Source organism: Canis lupus, chromosome 17, assembly GCF_011100685.1.
Source record: "Canis lupus familiaris isolate Mischka breed German Shepherd chromosome 17, alternate assembly UU_Cfam_GSD_1.0, whole genome shotgun sequence".
NCBI classification, from domain to species: domain Eukaryota; kingdom Metazoa; phylum Chordata; class Mammalia; order Carnivora; family Canidae; genus Canis; species Canis lupus.
This window is the reverse complement of record NC_049238.1, coordinates 53,186,781-53,213,178: the sequence shown is the minus strand read 5'-3', so window position 1 is coordinate 53,213,178 and position 26,398 is coordinate 53,186,781. Positions and strand designations below refer to the sequence as shown.

The window sequence follows — 26,398 nt, the reverse complement described above, 5'->3', positions numbered from 1 at the left end:
ACCTGCACTCTGCCCTTTCAGTGGAAACTATCCCTCATATGAGCCCAAAAGGCTCTTTCATTCACCTTTTCTTCTAAAGCCCTTAAAAGCTTTAACTTCTAGAGAAGTTAAAGAGCGTAGTTAGAGCGTAGGCTCTCTAACGCATGTGTGGGTATGGACTTGGATGAAATAGTACTCAAAATGTACACACTGTGTTGTGAAATATATTGATATTTTATTAATTTTATTCCAGGTAAACACACTTAACCGAATTGCAAATTACATCACTATTGAAGTTAGATAGAAAATCCCACCACATAGGACTTCTGAGGTTTGGTACAATAGTTTGTCTTGATGGCCTCATGTATACAGTCACTATAGTCAGTATTACACTTGCCACACTTACAGCTTGCAGCTACAGGGTAGGAGAAATAGGGAGTAACATGGCGTGGGCATCCTGGTATTTCTACAGTCTTGTACATAAAGTCTCTATATGTACAAACATCCTGGGACAGAGCATATTTTGGAAGAAATAGTTTGCCATTGATATCCTGAGGAAAGAACAGAAAAGGAAGAATAATGTTAATTCATTTATATTCCTTTGATACAAATAAGACTAGGGGAAGATTCCTTAGTCTCATTCCCCAGTACCAATTCAACATATCCACACTGAATCCTATAGAGACAAAATACATACATATGTACATATGTACGTACACACACACACACACACACATACACACACCTTTTATCCTTGATCATGGAAACAAGATAAGGTTTAAATAAATTCTGGGAGTAAAACTATTATAAAATTATCTATATCATTTGTGCTAAGTAGACCCATATAATATTATAATCTTGAGACTCTACCCCTAAGGAGACAATAACTATTAGATTTGGGAAATGAGGTTGTTATTATCTCATTTCCTTTCTGAATAGAAATGGACTGAGTCTAGGTTTATCTAACTTACAGCCAAAAGAAGGGAGATGAACTACATACCCGTGTCATACAATATCCAGCACAGATGGTGGTGTTGATGGTTAGGCAGTAAGCACACTCTTTCCTTTCGACATGCATCGTATACTCAGTAGGAAAACAAAAAGACATTGCTTGCCCACATGCTAGGCCAAAAAGCATGGACATCAGGTAGATAGCAGTCATGCTAAATCAAAAATAAAATTAAAGAATCTATTACATATATGCTTTAGGACATTCAGAGGGGACATGTGAAAAGAGCTAAAATGGGTGTATGTGTGTGTAATTGTTTGTATTTAGTAAATGCCTACTTCATCCTAGGGCCTATATTAGGTGCTTTTCCATAGTTAATACTCTCAATAACCTTTCTTTATGCATTTAGATGTGGCTATGAGCCATATACCTCATAATGTAGGAACTCACACAGTGAAGGTTCTGCTTACAGGTGCCACTTAGCAGCACTGGGCAGTGAAAAGGACAGCCTAAAAAACATCACAACAGAACAGTGGCAAAGGCATATAATGTCAACTAAATGTAAAACAATTCATACAGTGGAAACAGTCCAAATACCTGCCTCTAATTATAAGAAGTCAACTAAGAGCAAGACCTCAGTAGGGGCTTTCTCAGAACTGTAGTTTTCTAAAAACTTTGGTTTGGTGGCTTAAAATGCCAACAGGCTGGTCATAATCAGAAAGCCTGAAGAAACCATAAAAATGTATAATCAAACTTCAGTACCATTTCAATGCAAAGCATCTGCATATAATTCTATCCAATGTCTGTCAAGGAAGACAAGATGAAGCCAGAGAATTTCCAGAATAGGTCAATTAAAATCACCACTGGTATACCATCAAGGACAAATCCACTGTGGGTTAGCCCAGAAAAGTAAAATAAGTTTTGGCTGTATGAAAGACAACAGAGGGCCTCAGACAGAAGGAGAATATGTATCTCAACAGAACCTGTCTAATGGAGAGTTTGTTCAATATCAACTGGTTATTATAATGAACTGGATAATATAATTATGACTTATGGCAAATAAGTTAGATAAACATATAATGAGCATTTGAACCAGGCAATGAGAAATATAAAATGGATGAGCTGTGGTCCTTGACTTCAAGGGCTGACAGTCTAAGCAGAGGAGATAAGTATGAGCACTAATAAGAAAAATATTGGTCTAAATATTCTGAAAGAGTACAAACTATGACTCTGAGATGCAATATTATCAAAAATTTCTTCTATATAAACAAGAAAGTGAAGTAATTCACTAAAAAGGGTTTCCTCATTTACTCATTTAGATAAAATGTTGCATATTCAAATATTCTTCAGAATTTTTTGGTATTTCAATTAAAGGAGCAAAAATATAAGAATTCCTTGTTTATGGAGCCTGGTTTCTTAAGTGCTTCACAAATGTGAGCTCACTTTATGGTACAGAATTGGTTCTGTTATTTTAGAACCACAGACCTAGAGGATCCTCTAAAAATGATATAAAATACTCAGCTGTCATGGCCTCTCTAGCCAGCCAACCACTGGGGTTTGCATTAAAAATATTTAACCCACATATTTTAGCTCTGTAATTCTATATAAAATAAATGTGTGGTGATCTAGTGGTGAGTCCTGGACTTAAGGAACAGAATCCTATGTCAAGATCTCTCATGGATTTATGAGAAACTAACTAAAATATTTAATCTGTCTGGGCCTTATTTTCCCATCTGGAAAACATAGGAAGATAAACCTTTTTTAATTGTAGGATAAAACACTGTTTTAGAACTTTTACCCATTGTTGTCATATTCATTAAGGACATTATATTTTTTCAAGGTTCCTCTTTTATAAAATGTAAAATTCTAAACTAACAAAGGGAAAAATTAAAAGTGCTGAATTACCAGCAATAGTAGCTGTATAATACTATGGAAATAAAAAAAGAATTATTCTTTTCTCTATTGCAAATAGTAAAACTTTACCTAGAGAATCTTTCTGAGCCTCAATTTCCTCATCTATAAAAGGAAGGCTTGGAACCAGAAGATGAACAAAAAGGCCTTATTAGCACAAACAGACTGTGATTCTATGTGATAAATTAGTGTCAGGTCCCTATTCTAAAAGGGGGACCCTATTCCAGATTTCATTACAATTCTGTGTAACTGAGCAACTTAATATATTCTTGCCTTCATTTTTCCATATGCTCCTTCCTAAAATCATAAAAAGAATAAAATATATGTGAAGCTTTTAGAATGGTATGGAAGAAAGACTAGTAACTATATAACACTATATAAATCAGTACTAATTAATACCTCCCTATAGGATCTGCCATAATTTCTCCTTTATTGTCACCTGAATTCTAATCTCTAAACTCAATTGCCTCTTTTAAAATAATCATAAATGATGTATTGAGGACCTAAAAACAGAAGGCATGATATGACTTCAGGCCCTAAATAATGAGAGATGCCTTTTTCAGTGGCATGACCATTTGTCTACACTTTCAACATTTTTCCTTATTATACGATATCTTCTTTCCTTTGCCACTTACTCCACCTTTCTCTCCCTCCTTCTCTTTTTTGTTCTATCTTCACTCTTAATAAACACATTGCTCTCTACTCTTCTAATTTCCTTTGCCAATCTTTTCTCTCCAAATTCCTTACTATGCTATATAAAGAATCAATTGCTCACCCTATGAGCAATCCAGGAACTTTACTAAGGCAATATATTTTTCTAGAAACCAAAATGTACTATAAAGCAGGTGTGTACATTAGACATTATCCAAAGTGAGTGTACTATAAGTTTTCCCAGAAGTATATGATCATCAAAGTACAGATTATTCAGTTGATAAAAATGTTAAAATCAAAAAGTAGCTAGAAAGGGAAAACCATGAACATCAATCAGCCTTCATTAGGAAACTGACCAGTTGTTCCTCTTACTTTAAGTCAATGAAATTTTTCTTATCCTTATATATGCAGTTCACCAACATTTACCAACCACTGAACAATTCTGGAGCAATAATTAGAATTCTTAGAGTCTACAGAAGCAAATTATCATTTAGCATTTGCCATTTTTAAATATCGGCTGAAATGGTAAAAATGAAAAAAGAATTAGAATAAGAATGTTTCATTTCACAAAGCCTCCTCAGTGTAGATACCTACCTTACTTTGCATTGGTGAGCTGGTGGTATAATGACCCAGACTAAAAGCTCTTGGTTCATTTAATACCCTTCAGGATAATTCCTCTCTGATCTTCTCGTTTATATAATTGCATTTGAATTACTGCTTTCTTATCTGAAAAAAACATCTATTGAAAATTCATACTGAACCCCAAATAAAATATGTTTAGACAAACAATTTCACAACATACTGCTCTGGAAACTCTGACATTATTACAGCATGAATTTTCCTCTCTCCTATTTCAAAATAAAATTACCCTCTTAAATACATCCTTTATTAATATTTATTAGTATTAACAAAGTATATACACAGAAGGAAATAAACAAAAAAAGTCAACATCATCTAAGTAAGTTTTGGGAATAAAAAATTATTTGGAGCTTGAGTGCCCAAATTTTGCCTAAATGCTCATTTACAAATATATAAAATTATTGCTTATCTACAAAACAAAGTCAACTTTTTTTTAAGACTTTATTTATTAACGAACAAAGGGTAGTGAAAGGGGAGGCAGGCAGGGGGATGGGGTAACTGGGTGACGGGCACTGAGGAGGGCTCTTGATGGGATGAGCACTGAGGTTATACTATGGGTTGGCAAATCAAACTTCAATTAAAATAAATAAAGATTTTATTTATTTAATCATGAGAGATATAGAGACATAGGCAGAGAGAGAAGCAGGCTCCCCACAGGAAGCCTGATACGGAACTTGATCCCAGGACCCTGGGATTATGCCCTGAGCCAAAGGCAGATGCTCAACCATTGAGCCACCCAGGCATCCCACAAAAGCAACTTTTTAGTGGAAATCCAGGACAATTCACATATGTGTTTTTGATTAAAACAAAAAGAAATCCTTAATTAGTTCAAAATATTTTGTTTTATCTTTGAATTTGAAAAAAAATAATAAATATAATTACTTAATAAATACACTTAAGTAAATGACCAAATCTGACAAGATGTTAAACTGATCTGAAATCAGATCCTGGCTCTGACATTAGCATGCTTGAGCTTTATTTCAGTTTTGTCACCTATTTAAAGGTAATATCCGTGTTTATGTAAAGCACTTAACAGTGTCTGCCATATAATAAGTGCTCAATAAGTGATAGCTAATAATTCAACACTTATTTGTTTAATAACTATTTAGTCAGAATGTCTAGAATGTAGCAGGCAGTCATTATATATGTTTAATGCTCAATGGCTGAGGGATGCATGAATAAATAAATATTGAATATCTGAAACCAACATACACTTTTCTCCATCTCCATGGATGTAACTCAATTTTACTTCTTTCAATCCATTCCTCTGTGTAACAAGGTAATATGCCAAAAGTTCAATGAGAATTTTCCATTGCCCTCAGAAAAAAGACCAAACTCCTTAGTATCATTTACGAATCCCATTTTACCTCTCTGGTTTTATCTGTCACTCTCCCCCCTATACTCCCACCCTCCTTCCACTTTCTATGTTCTTCAGCCAAACTGAATGGAAGTCCTCAAATTAGTTACATTCTTTCTTGCTTCCAAGACCTTTTTGTATGCCATTCTCTCTGTTTAGAAATTTGCCTGATCCACCATTCCATGCCTCATCTCACCTAATTCCTACTCATCTTTTATTACTTAAGTGAGAAAGCAGCCCTTCTAGAAAGCCCTCTCTGATTCTCCAAGGTCTTCCTTTGATTAGTGGTTTTAAAAGAGTTACAGAAAATAATAGAACATATGGCACATGGGAGATACTCAATAAATCATAGATAGTATTCTTGATTATTGACAATCCCATTGATCTTCACTTATCCTAGTCTTTATCAAAAAGATAATGAAAAAAAAAAAATGAGTCCTGGCATAGGTGAGTCTCCCTGAAGGTGGGATGGAGAGGTCAAGGCAGAATTTGGCATATGTACTAGGAATAGCCATTCCAGAGGCCTCCACATCTCAAAAATATGTTACTATATAGTAAAAGAAAAACTCCAAAAACAAGTAGAAATGAAGATACCAAACTTAACCTGCTTTATGTGATTCCAAGCAAGATGTTAAGATAGAAGTACAGTAACTGGGAACATTAGATGTTTGTTTCTAATGGAAGTAGTACCTTTGTTGTATAAATTATTGATTCAGGAACTCAGTTTCTAGCACATTTATATACATATCCCTAGGAAATATATATACAAATAATAGAACTGATATATACTTGGCCTATTACTTTAAAAACTACTAAAATATATATTTGAGTAATGATTTTCTTTTCAAAGGGAATATCATGTATATGATCCCATACTCTTAAAAGAATCCAGGCAGATTGAACTTTCACTTCTGGCCCAGATCTATACTCTCACCTAAAATAACTAACAGGACAAAATATATGAAACAATGCTTTGCATATAGTGGACATTAGGCAACAACAACAATGAAAAAGTGATCTTGGAGATATAGGAAACAGACAAGAGGACTACAACTAACTGCCTGAAGAAGGTTTCTGGCAGATAATACAGGGAGAGATGCCATGGCTGAGGCCAAAACTGTCCCCAAAGTAAGGAGATAAACTTGGCAGTCCTTGGAACCCAAAGTCCTAGAGTTCACAAAGAGGAATAGTGGAGGGGAGAGAATTCTGGATATATGTAGAAGATCTCTTTCAGTATTCAGTTGAAAATGATAAACTCATGCTTGTGATAAAATTAGATAAGGCTAGGAAAAGAAATATCTAAAAGGACTAAAGAGAACAGTCCAGGGGCTTACACAGAGATAGGCATAGTGCTTGTACTCCCAACAGCAGTGGAAATCTCTTTATTCAGGGGAAATCAGGTAGTATACTCAAAAGAGTTTTGCTTTAGTTAGGGGAAAAATTAGCTCTAAACTAAATGCTATTCTGACTCTGCCTACAAAAACTTAAAAAAAAAAGGATCAACTGTTGGCAAGTAACATAACTATGTCTATAAACAAAGCTGAAGAATATTTATAGAAATATTTGGCATCCAAGAAGGTATAACCTACAATACGTGGAATTTAACTAAAAAGTTAGTAGACATGCAAAGAATCAAGAAAAAACAATTCATAGTGAAAAGGAAATTAATTGAAATTGACCCAGAAGTTGTACAGATAATACAATTAGTAGACAAAGAACATCAAAATATGACACCACCAAAGGAATACAAAATTTTCCAGTAAATAATCCCAAAGAAATAGAAATTTGGGAGTTACTGAAAAACAATCCAAAATAATTATTTTAAGAAATAATTAAATAAATAATTATTTTAAGAAAACTCAGCATGATTCAAGGGAATGTCGACAATTCAGTGAACTCATGAAAGAACAAGAAGTTCAACAAAGAGATGGAAATAATAAAAAAATAATGAAACAGAAGTTCTGGAACTGAAGAATATATAAATCATATTGAATACTAGTATGTAAGTTAAAAGACCAAACTGCTGAAAAAAATTTGTTAATGGATACACAATATAAAAAGATGCAAATTGGGGCACCAAAAATATAAAATGGGAGAAGTAAACATGTAGAACTTTTTATACAAATGAAGTAAAGTTGTCAGCTTAAAATAGACTATTACAAACATTAGATGTTTTATATAATTCTCATGATAATAACAAAGAAAAATCCATAATAGATACACAAATAATAAAGAGAAAAGAACCAAAGCATACTATAAAAATCATCAATTCACAAAGACGATAAGAGGGAAAAAATACAAAACAATCAGAAAATAATTAACAAAATGGTGATAGTAAACACTTACATATTGATAATCACTCTAAATGTAAATGGTTTAAATTCTCCAATTAAAAGACATAGAGTGACTGAATGGGAAAAAAAGAAAGACCCAGTGATATGCTTCCTATAAGAGACTCACTTAAGCTTTAAGGACACTCATACGCTAAAAATGAAGGGATGGAAAAAGATAGTCCATGCAAATGGAAACTAAAAGAGGGCAGGAGTTGCTATACTTGTGTCAACAAAACAGATTTTATGTCAAAACCTGTAACAAAAAACAAAGAAGGTCATTATGTGGTGATAAAAGGGTCAATCAAAATGATGTAACAATTGTAAATATATATGTATCCAGTATCAGAATACCTAAATACATTAAACAACAATGAACAGATCTGAAGGCAAAAATAAACAGCAATACAATGATAATAGGAAGCTTAAATACCTCACTTTCAAAAATGGATAGATCATCCAGACAGAAAATCAATACAGAAATAATGGACTTGACTACAAGTTGGATTAAATAGATCTAACAGACATGTATATACACAACATCCCATCCAAAAGCAACAGAGTACACATTCTTCTCAACCACACACAGAACATTCTCCAGGACAAACCATGAAACAAGTGTTAACTAATTTAAGAAGACTGAAATCATATCAAGAATCTTTTCTGACCAATAAAAGTCAATAAAAGGAGGAAAACAGGAAAATTCACAAATGTGTGGAAATTAAACCACACATTCCTGAACTGCCAATTGGTCAAAGAAGAAGTAAAAAAGATCTTGAAACAAATGAAAACTAAAACACAACCCATCAAAACTTATGGGATACACAGCAAAAGCAGTTCTAAGAGGAAAGTTTATAGTGATAAAAGTTTATATTAATAAAAAATATTAAATATAGAACTTACAATTATGCCTCAGGGAACTATAAAAAGAAGAACAAAGCCCAAAGTTAGAAGAAGATAATAAAGATTAGTGTAGAAATAAGTGAAATAGAGACTAGAAAAAGCAATATAAATCAATAAAACTAAGAGTTGAGTTTTTGAAAACATAAAGTGGACATATCCTTAGCTAGGCTCACCAAGAAAAAAAGGGAGATGACACAAATAATTATAAATAAAAGAGGAGACATTACAACAGACAACAGAAATACAAAAGACTGTAAGAGACAATATGAACAATGACAAACCAACAAATTAGATTACTGGGAAGAAATGGATAAATTCCTGGAAACATAAAAGTTACCAAGACTGAATCATACAATATAAAATCTGAATAGACCAATAACAAGTAAGGAAATTGAATCAGTAATCAAAACCTCCCAATGGGAATATAAAAAATAGTGAAAAGGAATAAAGGGGAAAGGAGAGAAAATGAGTGGGAATGAGTGGGAAATATCAGTGACAGAACATGATATGATGTTCTGTCTGACATGACAGAACATGAGAGACTCCTAACTCTGGGAAACGAACAAGTAGTAGTGGAAAGGGAGGTGGGCAGGGGGATGGGGTGACTGGGTGATGGGCACTGAGGGGGGCACTTGACGGGATGAGCACTGGGCATGCTATATGTTGGCAAATCGAACTCCAATAAAAAAATATGCACACACACAAAAAAACCTCCCAGTGATAAAAGCCCATATGGCTTCACTGGTGAGTCCTATAAAATATTTAAAGAATTAATATCAATCATCCTCAAACTCTTCTCATATAATTCATTTTATGAGGCCAGGGTTAGTCTGATACCAAGCTAGACAAGAACACTACAAAACAAGAAAATTATAAGCCGGGGATCCCTGGGTGGCGCAGCGGTTTGGCGCCTGCCTTTGGCCCAGGGCGCGATCCTGGAGACCCGGGATCGAATCCCACATCAGGCTCCCGGTGCATGGAGCCTGCTTTTCCCTCTGCCTATGTCTCTGCCTCTCTCTCTCTCTCTGTGACTATCATAAATAAATAAAAATTAAAAAAAATTTAAAAAAAAAGAAAATTATAAGCCAATAATGAACACAGATGAAAAATCCTCAATGAAATGCTAGCAAAAAAATTCAAGGGCATATTAAAAGGATTACATACCATTATCAAGTGGGATTTATCCTTGGGAATGTAAGGATGCTTTAATACATAGAAATAAATCAATATTAATATATTAGCAAAATGAAGATAAAAATCACATGATTATCTCAATAGAAGCAGAAAAAGTATTTGACAAAATTCAACATTCTTTCATGATACAAACTCTCAACAAATGAGGTACCTCAACATAATAAAGGTCATATATGACAAGCCTACAGCTAACATCATGCTCAAAGGTAAAAAGTTAAAAGCCTTTCCTCTAAGATCAGAGACAAGACATGGATGCTCACTATTGCCAAGTCAATAAAGTACTAGAAGTCAGCCACAGCAATTGAGCAAGAGAAATAAATAAAGGCATCCAAATCAGAAAAGAAGAAATAAAAGTATCTGTTTGCAGATGACATAATCTAATATGTAAAAAACCCTAAAGTCTCCATCAAAAACATATTAAAATAATGAATTCAGTAAATTTTCCAGATATAACATCAAAACACAAAAGTCAACTGCACTTCTATACACTAACAATAAACTATCTGAAAAAAATTATGAAAGCAATCCTATTTAAAATAGCATCAAAAATAATAAAATACTGAGGAATAAATTTAAGCAAGGAGGTGACAGACCTATACACTGAGAACTATAAGACACTGATGAAAGCAAATGAAGTCACAAACTAATGAAAGATATCCTGTGTTCACAGATTGGAAGAAATAATAGTGTTAAAATGTTCATATTACCCAAATCAATCTACAAAGTCAATGAATTTGTATCAAAATTCCAATGAGATTTTTCACAGAAATAGAAATAATCCTAAAATTTGTATAGAACTGCAAAAGACTCAATAGCTAAAGCAATTTTGAGAAGGATAAACAAAGCTAGAGGGATCACACATCCTAATTTCAAACTATATTACAAAGATATAATAACCAAAACAGTATGATACTGGCATAAATACAAGCAAAACAAGCATGTAAAAGAGTGGAACAGAACAGGAAGCACAGAAATAAACCCATGTATATATGGTTCACTAATCTTTGACAAGGAGGCAAGAACATACAATGGAAAAAGGATAGTCTCTTGAATAAATGATATTGAATAAATAGGACAGCCACATGTAAAGAAATGAAACTGGATCCCATCTTATACTACTCAAAAAAAATTAACTCAGAATGGATTACAATTTAAATGTAAGACCTGAAATTAGAACTCCTCAGAGATAACATAGGAAAAAGCTCTTTGACATGTATCCTGGCTATGATCTTTTGGATATGACTCCAAAGATGCAGGTAACAAAAGCTAAAATAAAAAAAAACTTCTGCAAAGCAAATGAAACCGTCAATAAATTGAAAAGGCAACCTAGTGAATGGGAGAAAATATTTGCAAACCAGGTATCTGTTAAGGAGGTAATATCCAATATATATAAAAACTCATACAACTGAATATCAAAAAAGCAAATAATATGATTAAAAAATAGGCAAATGACCTAAAAAGACATTTTTCCAAATATGGCATACAGATGGCCAATAGGTACATGAAAAGGTGTCAATATCACCAATCATTAGGAAATATAAATCAAAACTGTGAGATATTACTCAATATCTGTAAGAAAAGCTATCATCCAAAAGACAAGAGATACAAAATGTTAGCAAGGATGGAGAAAAGAAAATCCTTATATATTGTTAGTAGGAATATAAATTGGTGTAGCCACTATGAAAAACAGAATTTTGGTTTCATAGAAAATTAAAAGTAGAACTAGCATTCAATCCATTAATCCTACTCCTGGATATATATCCAAAGGAAATGAAATCAGTATCTCAAGGAAATATATGCACCCCCATGTTTACAGAAGCATTATTCACAGTAGCCAAGATATGAAAACAACCTAAGTGTTTGTCAACAGATAATGGATAAAGGAAGTGTGGTAAAAATGTATACAGTGGAATATTATTCAGCCATAAAATAGAAGGGAATCCTGTCTTTTTTAACAAGATGGAATGAACTTGGAAGACATTATGCTAAGTGAAATAAGCTAAAGACAAATACTGTATATTATTATATGTGGAATCTAAAAAGAAAAAAGAAGTCAGTTTCACAGGAACAGAGAATAAAATGGTGGTTTCCAAGAGCTAAGGATAGGGAGAAATGGGGATATGTAGGTCAAAGGGTGTAAACTTCCAATTATAAGAAGAATAATTTCTGAGGATCTACAGTACAACACAATGGCTACAGTTAATACTCCCAGTATTTGAACTTTGAAAGTTGCTGAGAGTGGTAAGCAATGTTGCTGAGAACGGTAAGCATTCTCAATACATAACAAAAAAGACTTAACTATTTTAGATTGTGGATGTATTAATTATCTTGATCTTGGCAATTATTCCACAATGTGTATGTATGTGTATAAAATCATCATGTTGTATATTTTAATATATACAATTATTTGGCAATTGTTCCTCTATAAATAAAGTTGGGAAAAAGATATTATAACTAACTTTTATATAGTCAAGTAGTTAGAGGAAAGATTAAGGATATAGAAGCATGGAGATATAAAAGGCCAAAATTGAACTTTTAAAGATGAAAACAACAATGGTTGTGATGGAAAATATATTTAAATGAGTTGACAATAGATGAGACATTGCTGAGAAAAAATTAGTAAAGCTAAAGACATAGCAATACAAACTATTCTAAATAAATTACACAGAGGAAAAAAGAATGAAAAGAAATGAGCAGTAAATGATTGAGTTGTGGAACAATCTCAAGATCCCAAATATGTATATATTTGGACTCCTGAAAGGAGGGGATAGAGAATAAAAATACTTGAAGATATAATAGCCAAACAAGTTTACAAACATGAACAAAACTGTAAATCTACAAATTCAAAAAGCCCAGTGAGCTCTAAACCTAAGAAATGTGAAGAAAATCAAACCAAGATACATTTTATTAAATTGCTTAACACCAGTAAAAGAGAAAAATCTTAAAAGCATCCAGAGAAAAAGACACTATTATAGAACAAAGTAGAACAAATATATGGATTACCAGGAGATTCTTACTGGAATAATCAAATCAAACTGAAAGGCAGTGGACCTTCATCTTTAAAGTACTGGAAAAAGGAGGCGGGGCAAGCTGGCGGAAGAGTAGGGTCTCCAACTCACCTGTCCCCATCAAGTTACCTAGATAATTTCAAATCATCCTGAAAACCTACAAATTCGGCCTGAGATTTAAAGAGAGAACAGCTGGAATGCTACAGGGAGAAGAGTTCGCACTTCTATCAAGGTAGGAAGACAGAAAACAATAAAGAAATAAAAAAGCATCCAAGGGGGAAGGGCCCCCACGAGGAGCCGGGCTAAGGCCCCGTGGCGGGTGCCCCCAGGACAGGAGAGCCCTGGCCCAGAGAAGCAGGAGCTTCACCAATCTTCCGGATGGAAAAGCGCTTGCAGGGAGCTCGGGCAGGATCCCCGGAGGGGCGGGGATGCCCTCAGGCTCCCAGGGGCACTAACAGAGCACCTGCGCCCCGGGGGAGAGCGCGCCACACCCTGCGGCCGGCCGAGCTCCCTATAGGGCTGCAGCGCATGCCCAGAGGGGCCCCAAGAGCAGCTCAGGCGGCGGCTCAAGCGGGGGCTCCATGCGGCTCAAGCGGGGGCTGCACAGCCCGCGAGTGAGATTCTGGCAGCACAGGTCCCGGAGCCCAGGGCGCTGGGGGACACAGCCCAGGATCCTGTGCTCCCCCCAGGGACAGGCGGAGGCCGGGAGGACACAGGGGAGCAAAGACGCTCCTGCCACAGGGGGCCAGACCTGTGCAGATCAGCGACCCCCAACCTGGAGCATCCAGGCCCCTGCGGACTGAGAGCTGCAGTAGTTAACTGCGGGAGCTGACTCCAGGGATGGAGAACTGGCCACCGCCACTGTTGTTGTTCCTCCTGGTGTCACCTTGTACCTGGGACTGAGCAGGGGCCTCACAGGATAAACAGCTCCCACTGAGCCTTGCATCTGGCAGGGGGCTGTGCAGCTCCCCCAGGTGCACACAGCTGAGAATCAGCACAGCAGGCCCCTCCCCCCAGAAGACCAGCCAGAAGGACAGGGGGAAAGCAAATTATTGACCAAGCAGCACTGGAAAGTTCCAGGGGAAGTTGAGGGATTTACAGTATATAGAATCAGAGGATACTCCCCCTTGTTTTTTGTTCTCTGTTTCCCCCCCCACACACTTTATTTCCCCTTTTTTTTCTCTCTCTCTTTTCTCCTTTTTCCAGTACAACTTGTTTTTGGCCACTCTGCACTGAGCAAATGACTAGAAGGAAAAACTCACCACAAAAGAAAGAATCAGAAACTCTTTCTGATTCTCTTTCTCTCTTTCTCTCTCTGATTCTCTTTCTCTCTCCCACAGAATTACAAAATTTGGATTATAATTCAATGTCAGAAAGCCAATTCAGAAGCACAATTATAAAGCTACTGGTGGCTCTAGAAAAAAAGCATAAAGGATTCAAGAGAGTTCATGACTGCAGAATTTAGATCTAATCAGGCCAAAATTAAAAATCAATTAAATGAGATGCAATCCAAACTGGAGGTCCTAACAACGAGTGTTAATGAGGTAGAAGAACAAGTGAGTGACACGGAAGACAAGTTGACAGCAAGGAAGGAAGCTGAGGAAAAAAGAGAAAAACAATTAAAAGATCATGAGGACAGGTTAAGGGAAATAAATGACAGCCTCAGAAGGAAAAATCTATGTTTAATTGGGGTTCCAGAGGGTGCTGAAAGAGACAGAGGACCAGAAAGTGTATTTGAACAAATCATAGCTGAGAACTTCCCTAATTTGGGGAGGGAAACAGGCATTCAGATCCAGGAGATAGATCCCCCCCCCCTAAAATTAATAAAAACCGCTCAACACATCGACATTTAATAGTGAAACTTGCAAATTCCAAAGATAAAGAGAAGATCCTTAAAGCAGCAAGAGACAAGAGATCCCTAACCTTTATGGGGAGAAGTATTAGGGTAACAGCAGACCTCTCCACAGAGATGAGGCAGGCAAGAAAGGGCTGGCAGGATATATTCAGGGTCCTAAATGAGAAGAACATGCAGTCAAGAATACTTTACCTAGCAAGGCTCTCATTCAGAATAGAAGGAGAGATAAAGAGTTTCCAAGATAGGCAGAAACTGAAAGAATATGTGACCTCCAAACCAGCTCTGCAAGAAATATTAAGGGATATTCTGTAAAAGAAAGAGGTAGTCCAAGGAAACAATCCACAAAAACAGGGACTGAATAGGTATCATGATGACACTAAATTCATATCTTTCAATAGTAACTCTGAACGTGAATGGGCTTAATGATGCCATCAAAAGGTGCAGGGTTTCAGACTGGATAAAAAAGCAAGACCCATCTATTTGCTGTCTACAAGAAACTCATTTTAGACATAAGGACACCTACAGCCTGAAAACAAAAGGTTGGAGAACCATTTACCATTCAAATGGTGCTCAAAAGAAAGCAGGGGTAGCCATCCTTATATCAGATAAATTAAAGTTTATCCCAAAGACTGCAGTAAGAGATGAAGAGGGACACTATATGATACTTAAAGGGTCTATTCAACAAGAGGACCTAACAATCATGAATATTTATGCCCCCAATGCAGGAGCTGCCAAGTATATCAATCAATTAATAACCAAAGTTAAGGCATACTTAGATAATAATACACTTATACTTGTGACTTGAACACAGCACTTTCTACAATCGACAGATCTTCTAAGCACAACATCTCCAAAGAAACACAAGCTTAAATGATACACTGGACCAGATGGATTTCACAGATATTTACAGAACTTTACATCCAAATGCAACTGAATACACATTCTTCTCAAGTGCACATGGAACTTTCTCCAGAATATACCACATACCGGATCACAAATCAGGCCTTATCCAATAACAAAAGATTGGGATTGTCCCCTGCATATTTTCAGACCATAATGCTTTGAAACTAGAACTAAATCACAAGAAGTTTGGAAGGATTTCAAACACGTGGAGGTTAAGGACCATCCTGCTAAAAGATGAAAGGGTCAACCAGGAAATTAGAGAAGAATTAAAAAGATTCATGGAAACTAATGAGAATGAAGATACAACCATTTAAAATCTTTGGGATACAGCAAAAGCAGTCCTGAGGGGGAAATGCATTGCAATACAAGCATCCATCCAAAAACTGGAAAGAACTCAAATACAAAAGCTAACCTTGCACCTAAAGGAGCTGGAGAAAAAACAGCAAACAGATCCTACATCCAGCAGAAGAGAATTAATACAGATTCCAGCAGAACTCAATGAAATAGAGACCAGAAGAACTGTGGAACAGATCAAAACCAGGAGTTGGTTCTTTGAAAGAATTAATAAGATAGATAAACCTTTAGCCAGCCTTATTAAAAAGAAGAGAGAAAAGACTCAAATTAATAAAATCACAAATGAGAAAGGAGAGATCACCACCAATACCAAGGAAATACAAACAATTTTAAAAACTTATTATGAACAGCTTGTTCATACACCCATAAATTAGGCAATCTAGAAGAAATGGACACATTTCTGGAAAACCACAAACTACCAAAACTGAAACAGGAAGATATAGAAAACCTGAACAGGCCAATAACCAGGGAGGAAAATTGAAGCACTCATCAAAAACCTCCCAAGACACAAAGTCCAGGGCCAGATGGCTTCCCAGGGGAATTCTATCAAACGTTTAAAGAAGAAACCATACCTATTCTACTGAAGCTGTTTGGAAAGATAGAAAGGGACAGAATACTTCCAAACTCATTCTATGAGGCCAGCATCACCTTAATTCCAAAACCAGACAAGGACCCCACCAAAAAGGAGAATTATAGACCAATATCCATGATGAACACAGGTGCAAAAATTCTCAACAAGATACTAGCCAATAGGATCCAACAACACATTAAGAAGATTATTCACCATGATCAAGTGGGATTTATCCCTGGGATGCAAGGCTGGTTCAACACCGGTAAAGCAAACAATGTGACAGATCATATCAACAAGAGAAAGAACAAGAACCATATGATCCTCTCAATAGATGCAGAGAAAGCATTTGACAAAATACAGCATCCATTCCTGATCAAAACTCTTCAGAGTATAGGGATAGAGGGAACATTCCTCAGCATCTTTTTAAAAGCTATGTATGAAAAGCCCACAGCAAATATCATTCTCAATGGGGAAACACTGGGAGTCTTTCCCCTAAGATCAGGAACACGACAGGGAGGGACGTCCACTCTCACCACTGCTATTCAACATAGTACTAGAAGTGCTCACCTCAGCAATCAGGCAACAAAAAGAAATAAAAGGCATTCAAATTGGCAAAGAAGTCAAACTCTCCCTCTTCGCAGATGACATGATACTGTACATAGAAAATCCAAAAGACCCCCCCCCCAAGATTGCTAGAACTCACACAGTCATTCGGCAGTGTGCCAGGATACAAAATCAATGCCCAGGAATCAATGGCATTTCTGTACACTAACAATGAGACTGAAGAAAGAGAAATTAAGGAGTCAATCCCATTTACAATGGCACCCAAAAGCATAAGATACCTAGGAATAAACCTTACCAAAGAGGTAAAGGATCTATACCCTAAAAACTACAGAACACTTCTGAAAGAAATGGAGGAAGACACAAAGAGATGGAAAATATTTCATGCTCATGGATTGGAAAAATATTGTGAAAACATCAATGCTACCCAGGGCAATGTACACATTTAATGCAATCCCTATCAAAATACAAAATACAAAATCTGGACTTTCTTCAGAGAGTTGAAACAAATCATCATAAGATTTGTGTGGAATCAGAAAAGACCCCAAATAGCCAGGGGAATATTAAAAAAGAAAACCATAGCTGGGGGCATGCCAGATTTGAGATTGTACTACAAAGCTGTGGTCATCAATACAGTGTGGTACTGGCACAAAAACAGACACATAGATCAATGGAACAGAATAGAGAATCCAGAAGTGGACCCTCAACTTTATGGTCAACCAATATTTGACAAAGCAGGAAAGACCACTGGAAAAAGGTCAGTCTCTTCAATAAATGGTGCTGGGTAAATTGGACATCCACATACAGAAGAATGAAACTAGACCATTCTCTTACACCATACACAAAGATAAACTCAAAAGGGATGAAAGATCTAAATGTGAGACAAGATTCCATCAAAATCATAGAGAAGAACACAGGCAACACCCTTTTTGAACTTGGCCACAGCAACTTCTTGCAAGATACATCCATGAAGGCAAGATAAACAAAAGCAACAATGAATTATTGGGACTTAATCAAGATAAAAAGCTTCTGCACAGCAAAAGAAACAGTCCACAAAACTAAAAGACAACCTATAGAATGGGAGAAGATATTTGCAAATGACCTATCAGATAAAGGGCTAGTATCCAAGATCTATAAAGAACTTATTAAACTCAACAGCAAAGAAACAAACAATCCAATCATGAAATGGGCAAAAGACATGAACGGAAATCTCACAGAGGAAGACATAGACATGGCCAACAACCACATGAGAAAATGCTCCGCATCACTTGCTATCAGGGAAATACAAATCAAAACCACAATGAAATACCACCTCACACCAGGGAGAATGGGGAAAAATAACAAGACAGGAAACAACAAATGTTGGAGAAGATGTGGAGAAAGGGGAACCCTCTTGCACTGTTGGTGGGAATGTGAACTGGTACAGCCACTCTGGAAAACTGTGTGGAGGTTCCTCAAAGAGTTAAAAATAGATCTGCCCTATGACCCAGCAATTGCACTGCTGCGGATTTACCCCAAAGATACAGATGCAGTGAAACGCCAGAACACCTGCACCCTGATGTTTATAGCAGCAATGTCCACAATAGCCAAACTATGGAAGGAGCCTCGGTGTCCATCAAAAGATGAGTGGATAAAGAAGATGTGGTATATGTATACAATGGAATATTACTCAGCCATTAGAAATGAAAAATACCCACCATTTGCTTCGATGTGGATGGACCTGGAGATGGAGAGTATTATGCTGAGTGACATAAGTCAATCAGAAAAGGACAAACATTATATGGTCTCATTCATTGGGGAATATAAAAATTAGTGAAAGGGAATAAAGGGAAAGGAGAGAAAATGAGTGAAAATATCAGTGAGGGTGACAAAACATGAGAGACATCTAACTCTGGGAAATGAACAAGGGGTAGTGGAAGGGAAGGTAGGCGGGGGGTTGGGGTGACTGGGTGATGGGCACTGAGGGCAGCACTTGACAGGATGAGCACTGGCTGTTATGCTATATGTTGGCAAATTGGACTCCAATAAAAAAATTTTTAAATAATGAAATAAAAAATAATAATTATAAATAATAAATAAATAAATAAATAAATAAATAAATAATAAAGTACTGGGAAAAAAAGCTATCAACACAGACCTTCTGAAGTCAGCAAAAATATCTTTCAAAAATGAAGGAGAAATAAACTTTCACAGAATGCACAATCACAATCTGAAAGAATTTATCACCAACAGATCTGCACCATAAGCAGAAGGAAATGATACCAGATGGAAACCTAGACAAAAGAATGAAGAGCACTGGAAAGGATAATTACATGGGTAAAAGATTTTTGTATCATTATTTACGTATCTTTAAAAGATAATTGGATGCTTAGGGGAAAATAATAATAATATGGGAGTCATAATATCTGAATAAGCAAATTATATAACAATTATAGCACAATGGCCAAGAGGCAGGAATGGGAGTATTCTGTTATAATGTTCTTATGCCCCGTGTAAAATGATATAGTATTACCTGAAGGTAAGCTAAGATTAAGTTAAAGATGGATAAAGACATAATACTTAAACTATAAAAATAACACAACAAAGAATTACAAGTAATAAGCCAACAAAGTAAATAAAATAGAATTGTAAAACATGCTCAATCCAAAAGAAGTCATAAAAAGAAAGGGAAAAAGGAATAACAAAACAGATGGGTCAAATTTAGAAAATGGCAAGATGATAAATTTAAATCCAACCATATCAATAATTACATTAATTTAAATATTCTGTGGTAGGCAGAATCTCAAAGAGCCTCCCAAGATTCCTGACTCCTATTATGCACAACTTACATAATTCCCTCTCCTTGATTATGAGTAAGTTCTTTTAAAAGAACATCAGAGGGGCACCTGGGTGGCTCAGTCAGTTAAGTGTCTGCCTTCAGCTCAGGTCATGGTTTCAGGGCCCTGGGATCAGACTCCCTGCTCAGCGGAGATTCTGTTCTCCTTCTCCCTCTGACCCCTCCACCCCTCCTTGCTTGTGCTCTCTGCTCTCTATTGTGCTCTCAGTCTCTCAAATAAACAAATGTTTTTTAAAATATATCAGAAACAGAAAAAGTCAGAAAGACTCAAAGCTATAGCAGATGTCCTCCTTTTGATCTTGAAGAAGCAAAGTGCCATGTTGAGAAAGGGCCAAATGGCAAGGCCCTGAGAATGGCCCCAAGGAGCTGAGAGTGGCCCCTGATCAGAAGCAAGAAAAAGAAAACTCCATTCATACAACTGATAGGAATTGAGTTATACCAACAACTTGAGGGAGCTTGGAAGTGGACCTTTTCATAATCAAGTCTTCAGATGAGGATGCAGCCGACTGGCACCTTCATGTCAGCCTTATAAAGCCCTGAACAGAGAACCCAGGTAGGATGCACCAGACCAGTAATTCATGTAAACTATGAGTTATAAATTTATGTTGTTTTAAACAGCTGTTTGTAGTAATTTCTCACTCAGCAAACCAATATGTTATAAAAACACTAATTAAAAGGCACAGACTGTCAGAATAAAGGGGGAAAAGCCCTATTCAATTACATGCCACTTACAACAAACCTATTTTAAACATGGTTACAAGTTGAAAGAATATAAAATGACATACTATACTAGTATCAATCAAAATAAAGCGAGAATAAGTATATTAATATAAAACTAGATTTCAAAAAATATTACAAGTGTTAAAAAGGGTCATTTGAAAATAATAAATAAGCCAATCCATCAAAAGGACATAGCAATTCTAAAAGCTTATGCACATAACAAAGCTTCAAAATATATGAAACACTGATTGCACTTCAAAGAGAAATTTGCAAATCCATAATTTTAAGTGGAAATTTCAATACCCCTCTCTCAATATCTGATAGACAAGAACAGAAAATTATTATAGAGAAGGTTTAAACAACATTATCTAACATTTCCTAATTGCTATTTGTAGAACATTCCATCCAAAAGCAAAATAATACACACTCTTATAAAAAGATTCAAGTCACACAAATATAATCTGACAAAAATGAATTAAATTATAAATCAATAATAAAAAGTTATCAGGAATAACCTCAAATATGAGTGCCTAATATGAGGAACAGGAAGGAAGAGCAGAGAGAGGGATTGCAAAGGGACAGGGAGGAAAATTTTAGGGAGTATGAATATGTTTATTATCTTGATTGTAATGCTATCTTGATTGTGACACTATTACATATGTCATAACCCAGCGTACTTTAAATATACACAGTGTTATAGGTTATGGTTTGAACTGTATACCCAAAATTTCATACATTGAAGTCCTAACCCCTAATATCTCTGAATGTGATCATATTTGGGAAACAGGAGAATTGCAGATATAATTAGTTAAGATGTCATTCTGGAGTAGGGTAGCCCCCTCAACCAATATGAATGGTATACTTATAAAAAGGGGAGTTCTGGACACAGACACATGGACAAGGAGAATGTTATATGAAAATTGCAGTTATGCTGCCACAAGGCACAGAACTATCAGAAATTAGGATATAGACATGGAACAGATCCTTTCCCAGCACCTTCAGAGTGGGGCCTACTAAGATCTTATCTCAGACTTCTAGCCTCTAGAACAGTGAGACAATAAGTTTCTGTTAAGACAGTTTGTAGTACTTTATTATGGCAGCCATAGGAAACTAAATCATGCAGTTTACTGTATGTCAACTATTCCTCAACAAGGCTGTATTTAAAATCCAGTATGTAGAAGTGACCCGTGCCCACTTCTCTGGCTTCATGTCATATCAGTCTCTCACTCTATCCTTTACTTACAATGTTCCTTTAAACATTCTAACCTTGTTCTTGCAACAGGACTTTTTCATTTGCTATTGTTTCTTATGAAGAGCTCTTTCACCAGTTCTCCAGATGGCTTCCTCATCATCTCAGCTTAAAAAATACTTCCTCAGAAAAGCCTTCCTTCACCACCAAATCACTCTGTCACTTTTTAAAAATATTTTATTTAATTTTTGAGAAAGAGGGAGAGAGAGAGAAAGCGCTCACAGAAGCACTGGGAGGGGGTGGGGAAAGGGAGCAAGGATTCCCTGCTGAGTGGGGAGCCTGTCACAGGGCTCAATCCTAGGACCAGATCTGGATTCAGACACTCAACCAACTGAACCAGGCAGGTGTGCTGACCCTGTTATTTTCTAATCCCTTATCTCATACTTTCTTCATAGCACTTAAAACTTTGATATTATTTGTTTACATGTTTATTCTGTTTCTGCCCTTCCAACTAGGATGTAAACATCTTAATGGAAATTATCTGCCTTGATCATCACTGTATCTTTAGAATTCAAACCAGACTATTACATATACTAGATGTTCAATAAACATTCATTGAATGCATAAACAACTGGAAATAGATATGCTTTTCCTAGAGCTTATAATTAGAAACATAGAGATGTTATTACAACTGCTCTGATGTTCTGGATTTTTTTTCTGCATTTTTTTTCTTTTTTAAGTAGGTTCCATGCTCAACAAGAGGCTTTAACTCACCACCCTGAGATCAAGAGTCACATGCTCTACCAACTGAGCCAGCTATGCACCCTAACTGCTCTGATGTTCTATAGATAGTTACAGGCAAAGGCAGGCTAAAACTTCAAGTTTCCTGATGTCCTTATATTGCATTAAGTTTTTAACTCATTTTCAAAGGAAAAAAAAAAGCCACCTACAGTCTTCAGTTGGAATTGGAATATGAATCAGATTTACTAGTATTTTCCCCTTGTCAAAGAGAGGGTAATTTTCTAGCTTGCTCTACTTACATAAAATTCTAAAAACCCTGTGCAACAGTTCTTTTTTAAAAAAAAAAAATCAGTTCATCTATCTGAATTCTGAGCTATCAGTAAGGGTCACATTAGAATAGCCTGCCATTTGAAACAAAATCTGAGTTTTATTAAACTCTTTTTAATGCTTTTTTTCTTAAACAACACAGATAATGATAGCAAGTAGAGTAGGGCCTAATGTGCATATTGGTCATTTATTATCCTAAAGCTCCTAAGTGGAGGGACAAAACTGATTTAGTAATATGTATAAAAATTATGTCATTTTGCTTCTCTCTTCTGGGAACATGCTAAAGCCCATAAAATGCCAGACTTCTATGAATTTACACAAGCTTTTTCCATCCATTTCAAAACATTTTTTTAAATTAAGGTTATATATAAATGTTAATAGGAATTGCTAGCATCTTCAGTAATAAAATTCATAGTGTTATAAAGTCAGATCAGTATCAAGTTTTCTTTCCTGTTTATAAAAAATTATTTCTTGATCCCTTAGTGTAATATCATTCACTCTATTTTTGTTACTTTATAAAAACTCTTGGTAATTAGATATTATTTCTCTGGTTGAATAATATAAGCAGTATTAACTGTACTCATAATAACATGTGTAGCCACTTCCTAGCAGCTAATCAACAATATTAATATTAATTTTTCATTACTAATCTCACAAAAAATTATTTCAACTTTTCTCATCTTTGTTTAGTACACCTTTTATTTTAAAAGAAGTTCACAGTATTTTATATGCAAAAATCAAAAGGTTGTTTGCAAATTAATCTGTGGTAGCCAAAAAACAATAGTGTGATTAACTTCTTTCACTACAGGCATATATAAAACAATTGAAGTGAGAGAAGCTAGACACAAAAGATCACATATAGTGCAATTCCATTTATGTGAAATAATACAGAATAGGTAAATCCAGAAAGACAGAAAGCACACTAGTAGTCACCAGGAGCTGCAGGAGTAGGAATAGGGAATAACAGCAAATAGGTAAAGCAAATGGGTATCCTATTGGGATTATAAAAACAATTTGGCACTAGATAAAGGTAGTGCTTGCATAACATTGTGAATGTATTAAATGCCACGGAACTATTCACATTAAAATGTTTAATTTTATTATCTAATTTTCACCTAACTTAAAAATAAAAGACAATTGACAGCTTGAAGCAAAAGTAGCAAGGTATTGTGTGATTTATAACATATGCTATAAAAAAGTAAATTATATGTCAAGAACAGAACAAAGGACAGGAATGGAAAATGAAAATATATTTCTGTAAGGGTCTTATATAAAACATATGAAGTGGTATAATATTATTTGAATGTAAGTTATGATAAGTTATATCTTAGAGCAATCACTAAAAATAAAAGTATAGCTAAAATGCCAAGAGTGTTTAAAGAATGAGAAGACAGACTGGGAGAAAATACTGGCAAAAGAAGGATGCTTGGGTGGCTTAGCGGTTGAGTGTCTGCCTTTGGCCCAGGGCGTGATCCTGGAGTTCCGGGATCAAGTCCCACACTGGGCTCCCTGCATGGAGCCTGCTTCTCCCTCTGCCTCTGTCTCTGCTTCTCTCTCTCTTTGTGTCTCTCATGAATAAACAAATAAAATCTATATATAGGCAAAAGACACATCAAGTAAAGACTGCTATCTGAAATATACAAAGAATTCTTAAAACTTAATAGTAAGAAAACAATCTAATTTTTAAAATGGACAAAACACCTGAACAGACACTGCAACCAAGAAGACACGCAGAAGGCAAATAAGCATATGAAAACATGCTTCATTCACATATGTCATCAGGGAAATGCAAATTAAAACAGATACCACTACTCATCTATTAGAATGGTCAAAACCCAAAACAATGACATTACCAAAAGATTTTGGAGCAACAGGAACATTCACCCAACTAGGTAACTAGTATCAAATCATACTAAATACCTCCAGAAATCAACCTGAAGACTAATAGAACAAATGGCATAACTAAAGGGAGAGAAGAGGCCATGAGGAAGGTAGGAAGTGTAAAGATGCAGTATGAAAGGAAAATTGATCATAGGTGCTGCAAATGGGAGGTAACTGTGGTCATGGAGAAGGGGGAGAGAGAGAGAGAGAGAGAGAGAGAAAGAGAGAGAGAGAGAGAGAGGGAGGGAGAGAGAGAACACAAGGAAACTCACAAGGAGAACATTTCCCCAAAACTAGTGGCTGGGAAAATTAGAGGAGTTGACTTTTGTGAGTTCTTGCAACCAGCAGAGTTTAGACTGGTGTTTTAAAGGTTACGGGGCTTGACAGCAATAGAGCCCTGAGGGTACTCCCCAGCTCCTAGAGAGAAGGCAGACAAAAAACCTGGGGGCAGACCATGTAGAAACAGGGATCTGAAGAATACCTGGAGCACGCAGAGGGGAGATTATTCACTCTTCTTGGAGCACATCCCTGATAAGTTCACACAGATGCCTCTCTGAAGACAAAGGAGCTGGCTGGCACCATTTCCCTCCCCTGCCCCTCAGCATAAATGCAGAGCCACCTGTGGGAAGCAGCTCAGCCTCAACACTGACTACCTAACCTGCTTACACCAAGTCCAATACCCCTGTACTCTGGCACAACTGCCCTTCTCAGTCAAGCCTGTCTCTGCCCCAGCTGAGTGACAAGACACTTCCCCAGAAGATCAGCACAGTCCCCTGACCACACCACATGCCTAAAGCCTGGAGTTTTAAAACTCAGCAGGTTTGGCTGGTATAGGGCCTGGAGGGCACTGTACTGCTCCTGGAGAGAAGGCCTACAAACAACCCAGAGGCAAACAGTGTAGAAACACTGATCTGAAAAATGCCTGGGACAAACCAGTGGGGAGATTATTTGCTCTTCTCAGAGTGCTTCACTAAGAAGCAGTGTGTATGGAGACTCCTCTCCAGAAACAGAGGAACTGGCTGGATCATTTCCCTTCCTGCACCCCTCAGCACAAATACATAGCAAAGTGTGGTAAACAGCACTGACACTGGCTGTGTACCTGCTTATACCAAGTCCCACATCCCTACACTCTGGCAGTCCTGCCCTTCTCAGTCAAGTTTGCCTCAGTCCCAGTGTGGTGGGCCCCTTCCCCAGAAGGTCAATAGAACCCCTGCCCATACCACATCTCCCAACCAGAGAGTTCTGCAATGCTTCAGTTCTAGTGGAAGTAGTATCAAGTACCATTTAACAAGCAGACCAGAGCACACCAAGGTAAAACTCACCACATTCTGGCCAAGGACCAAACACTGCCCACCTCAAGCAAGGAGAGCCTGGGCAGCCAACCGGCCTGAAGGATAGTCGAAACACAATAGCAGAGTGCATGCAACACATACCAGAGATACTCTCAGAAGCACCAAGCCCTGGACTCTATATGACCTCTTCATAAAGCAATTCTTCTCAGGAGCAGAAAACATAATGGGCTTTTCTAACACAGAGAAG

At 36.5% G+C, this 26,398-nt stretch overlaps 1 protein-coding gene across 1 annotated transcript; it reads right to left on the bottom strand.

Moving 5' to 3' along the window:
* Window positions 1-194: 194 nt before the first annotated feature.
* TSHB (thyroid stimulating hormone subunit beta) lies at window positions 195-26,398 on the bottom strand. The gene is given in 4 exon segments (NM_001003290.2): window positions 195-530; window positions 980-1,142; window positions 4,085-4,216; window positions 26,293-26,398. Coding segments are annotated over 2 exon segments (417 nt in total). The 5' UTR covers window position 1,142; window positions 4,085-4,216; window positions 26,293-26,398; the 3' UTR covers window positions 195-275.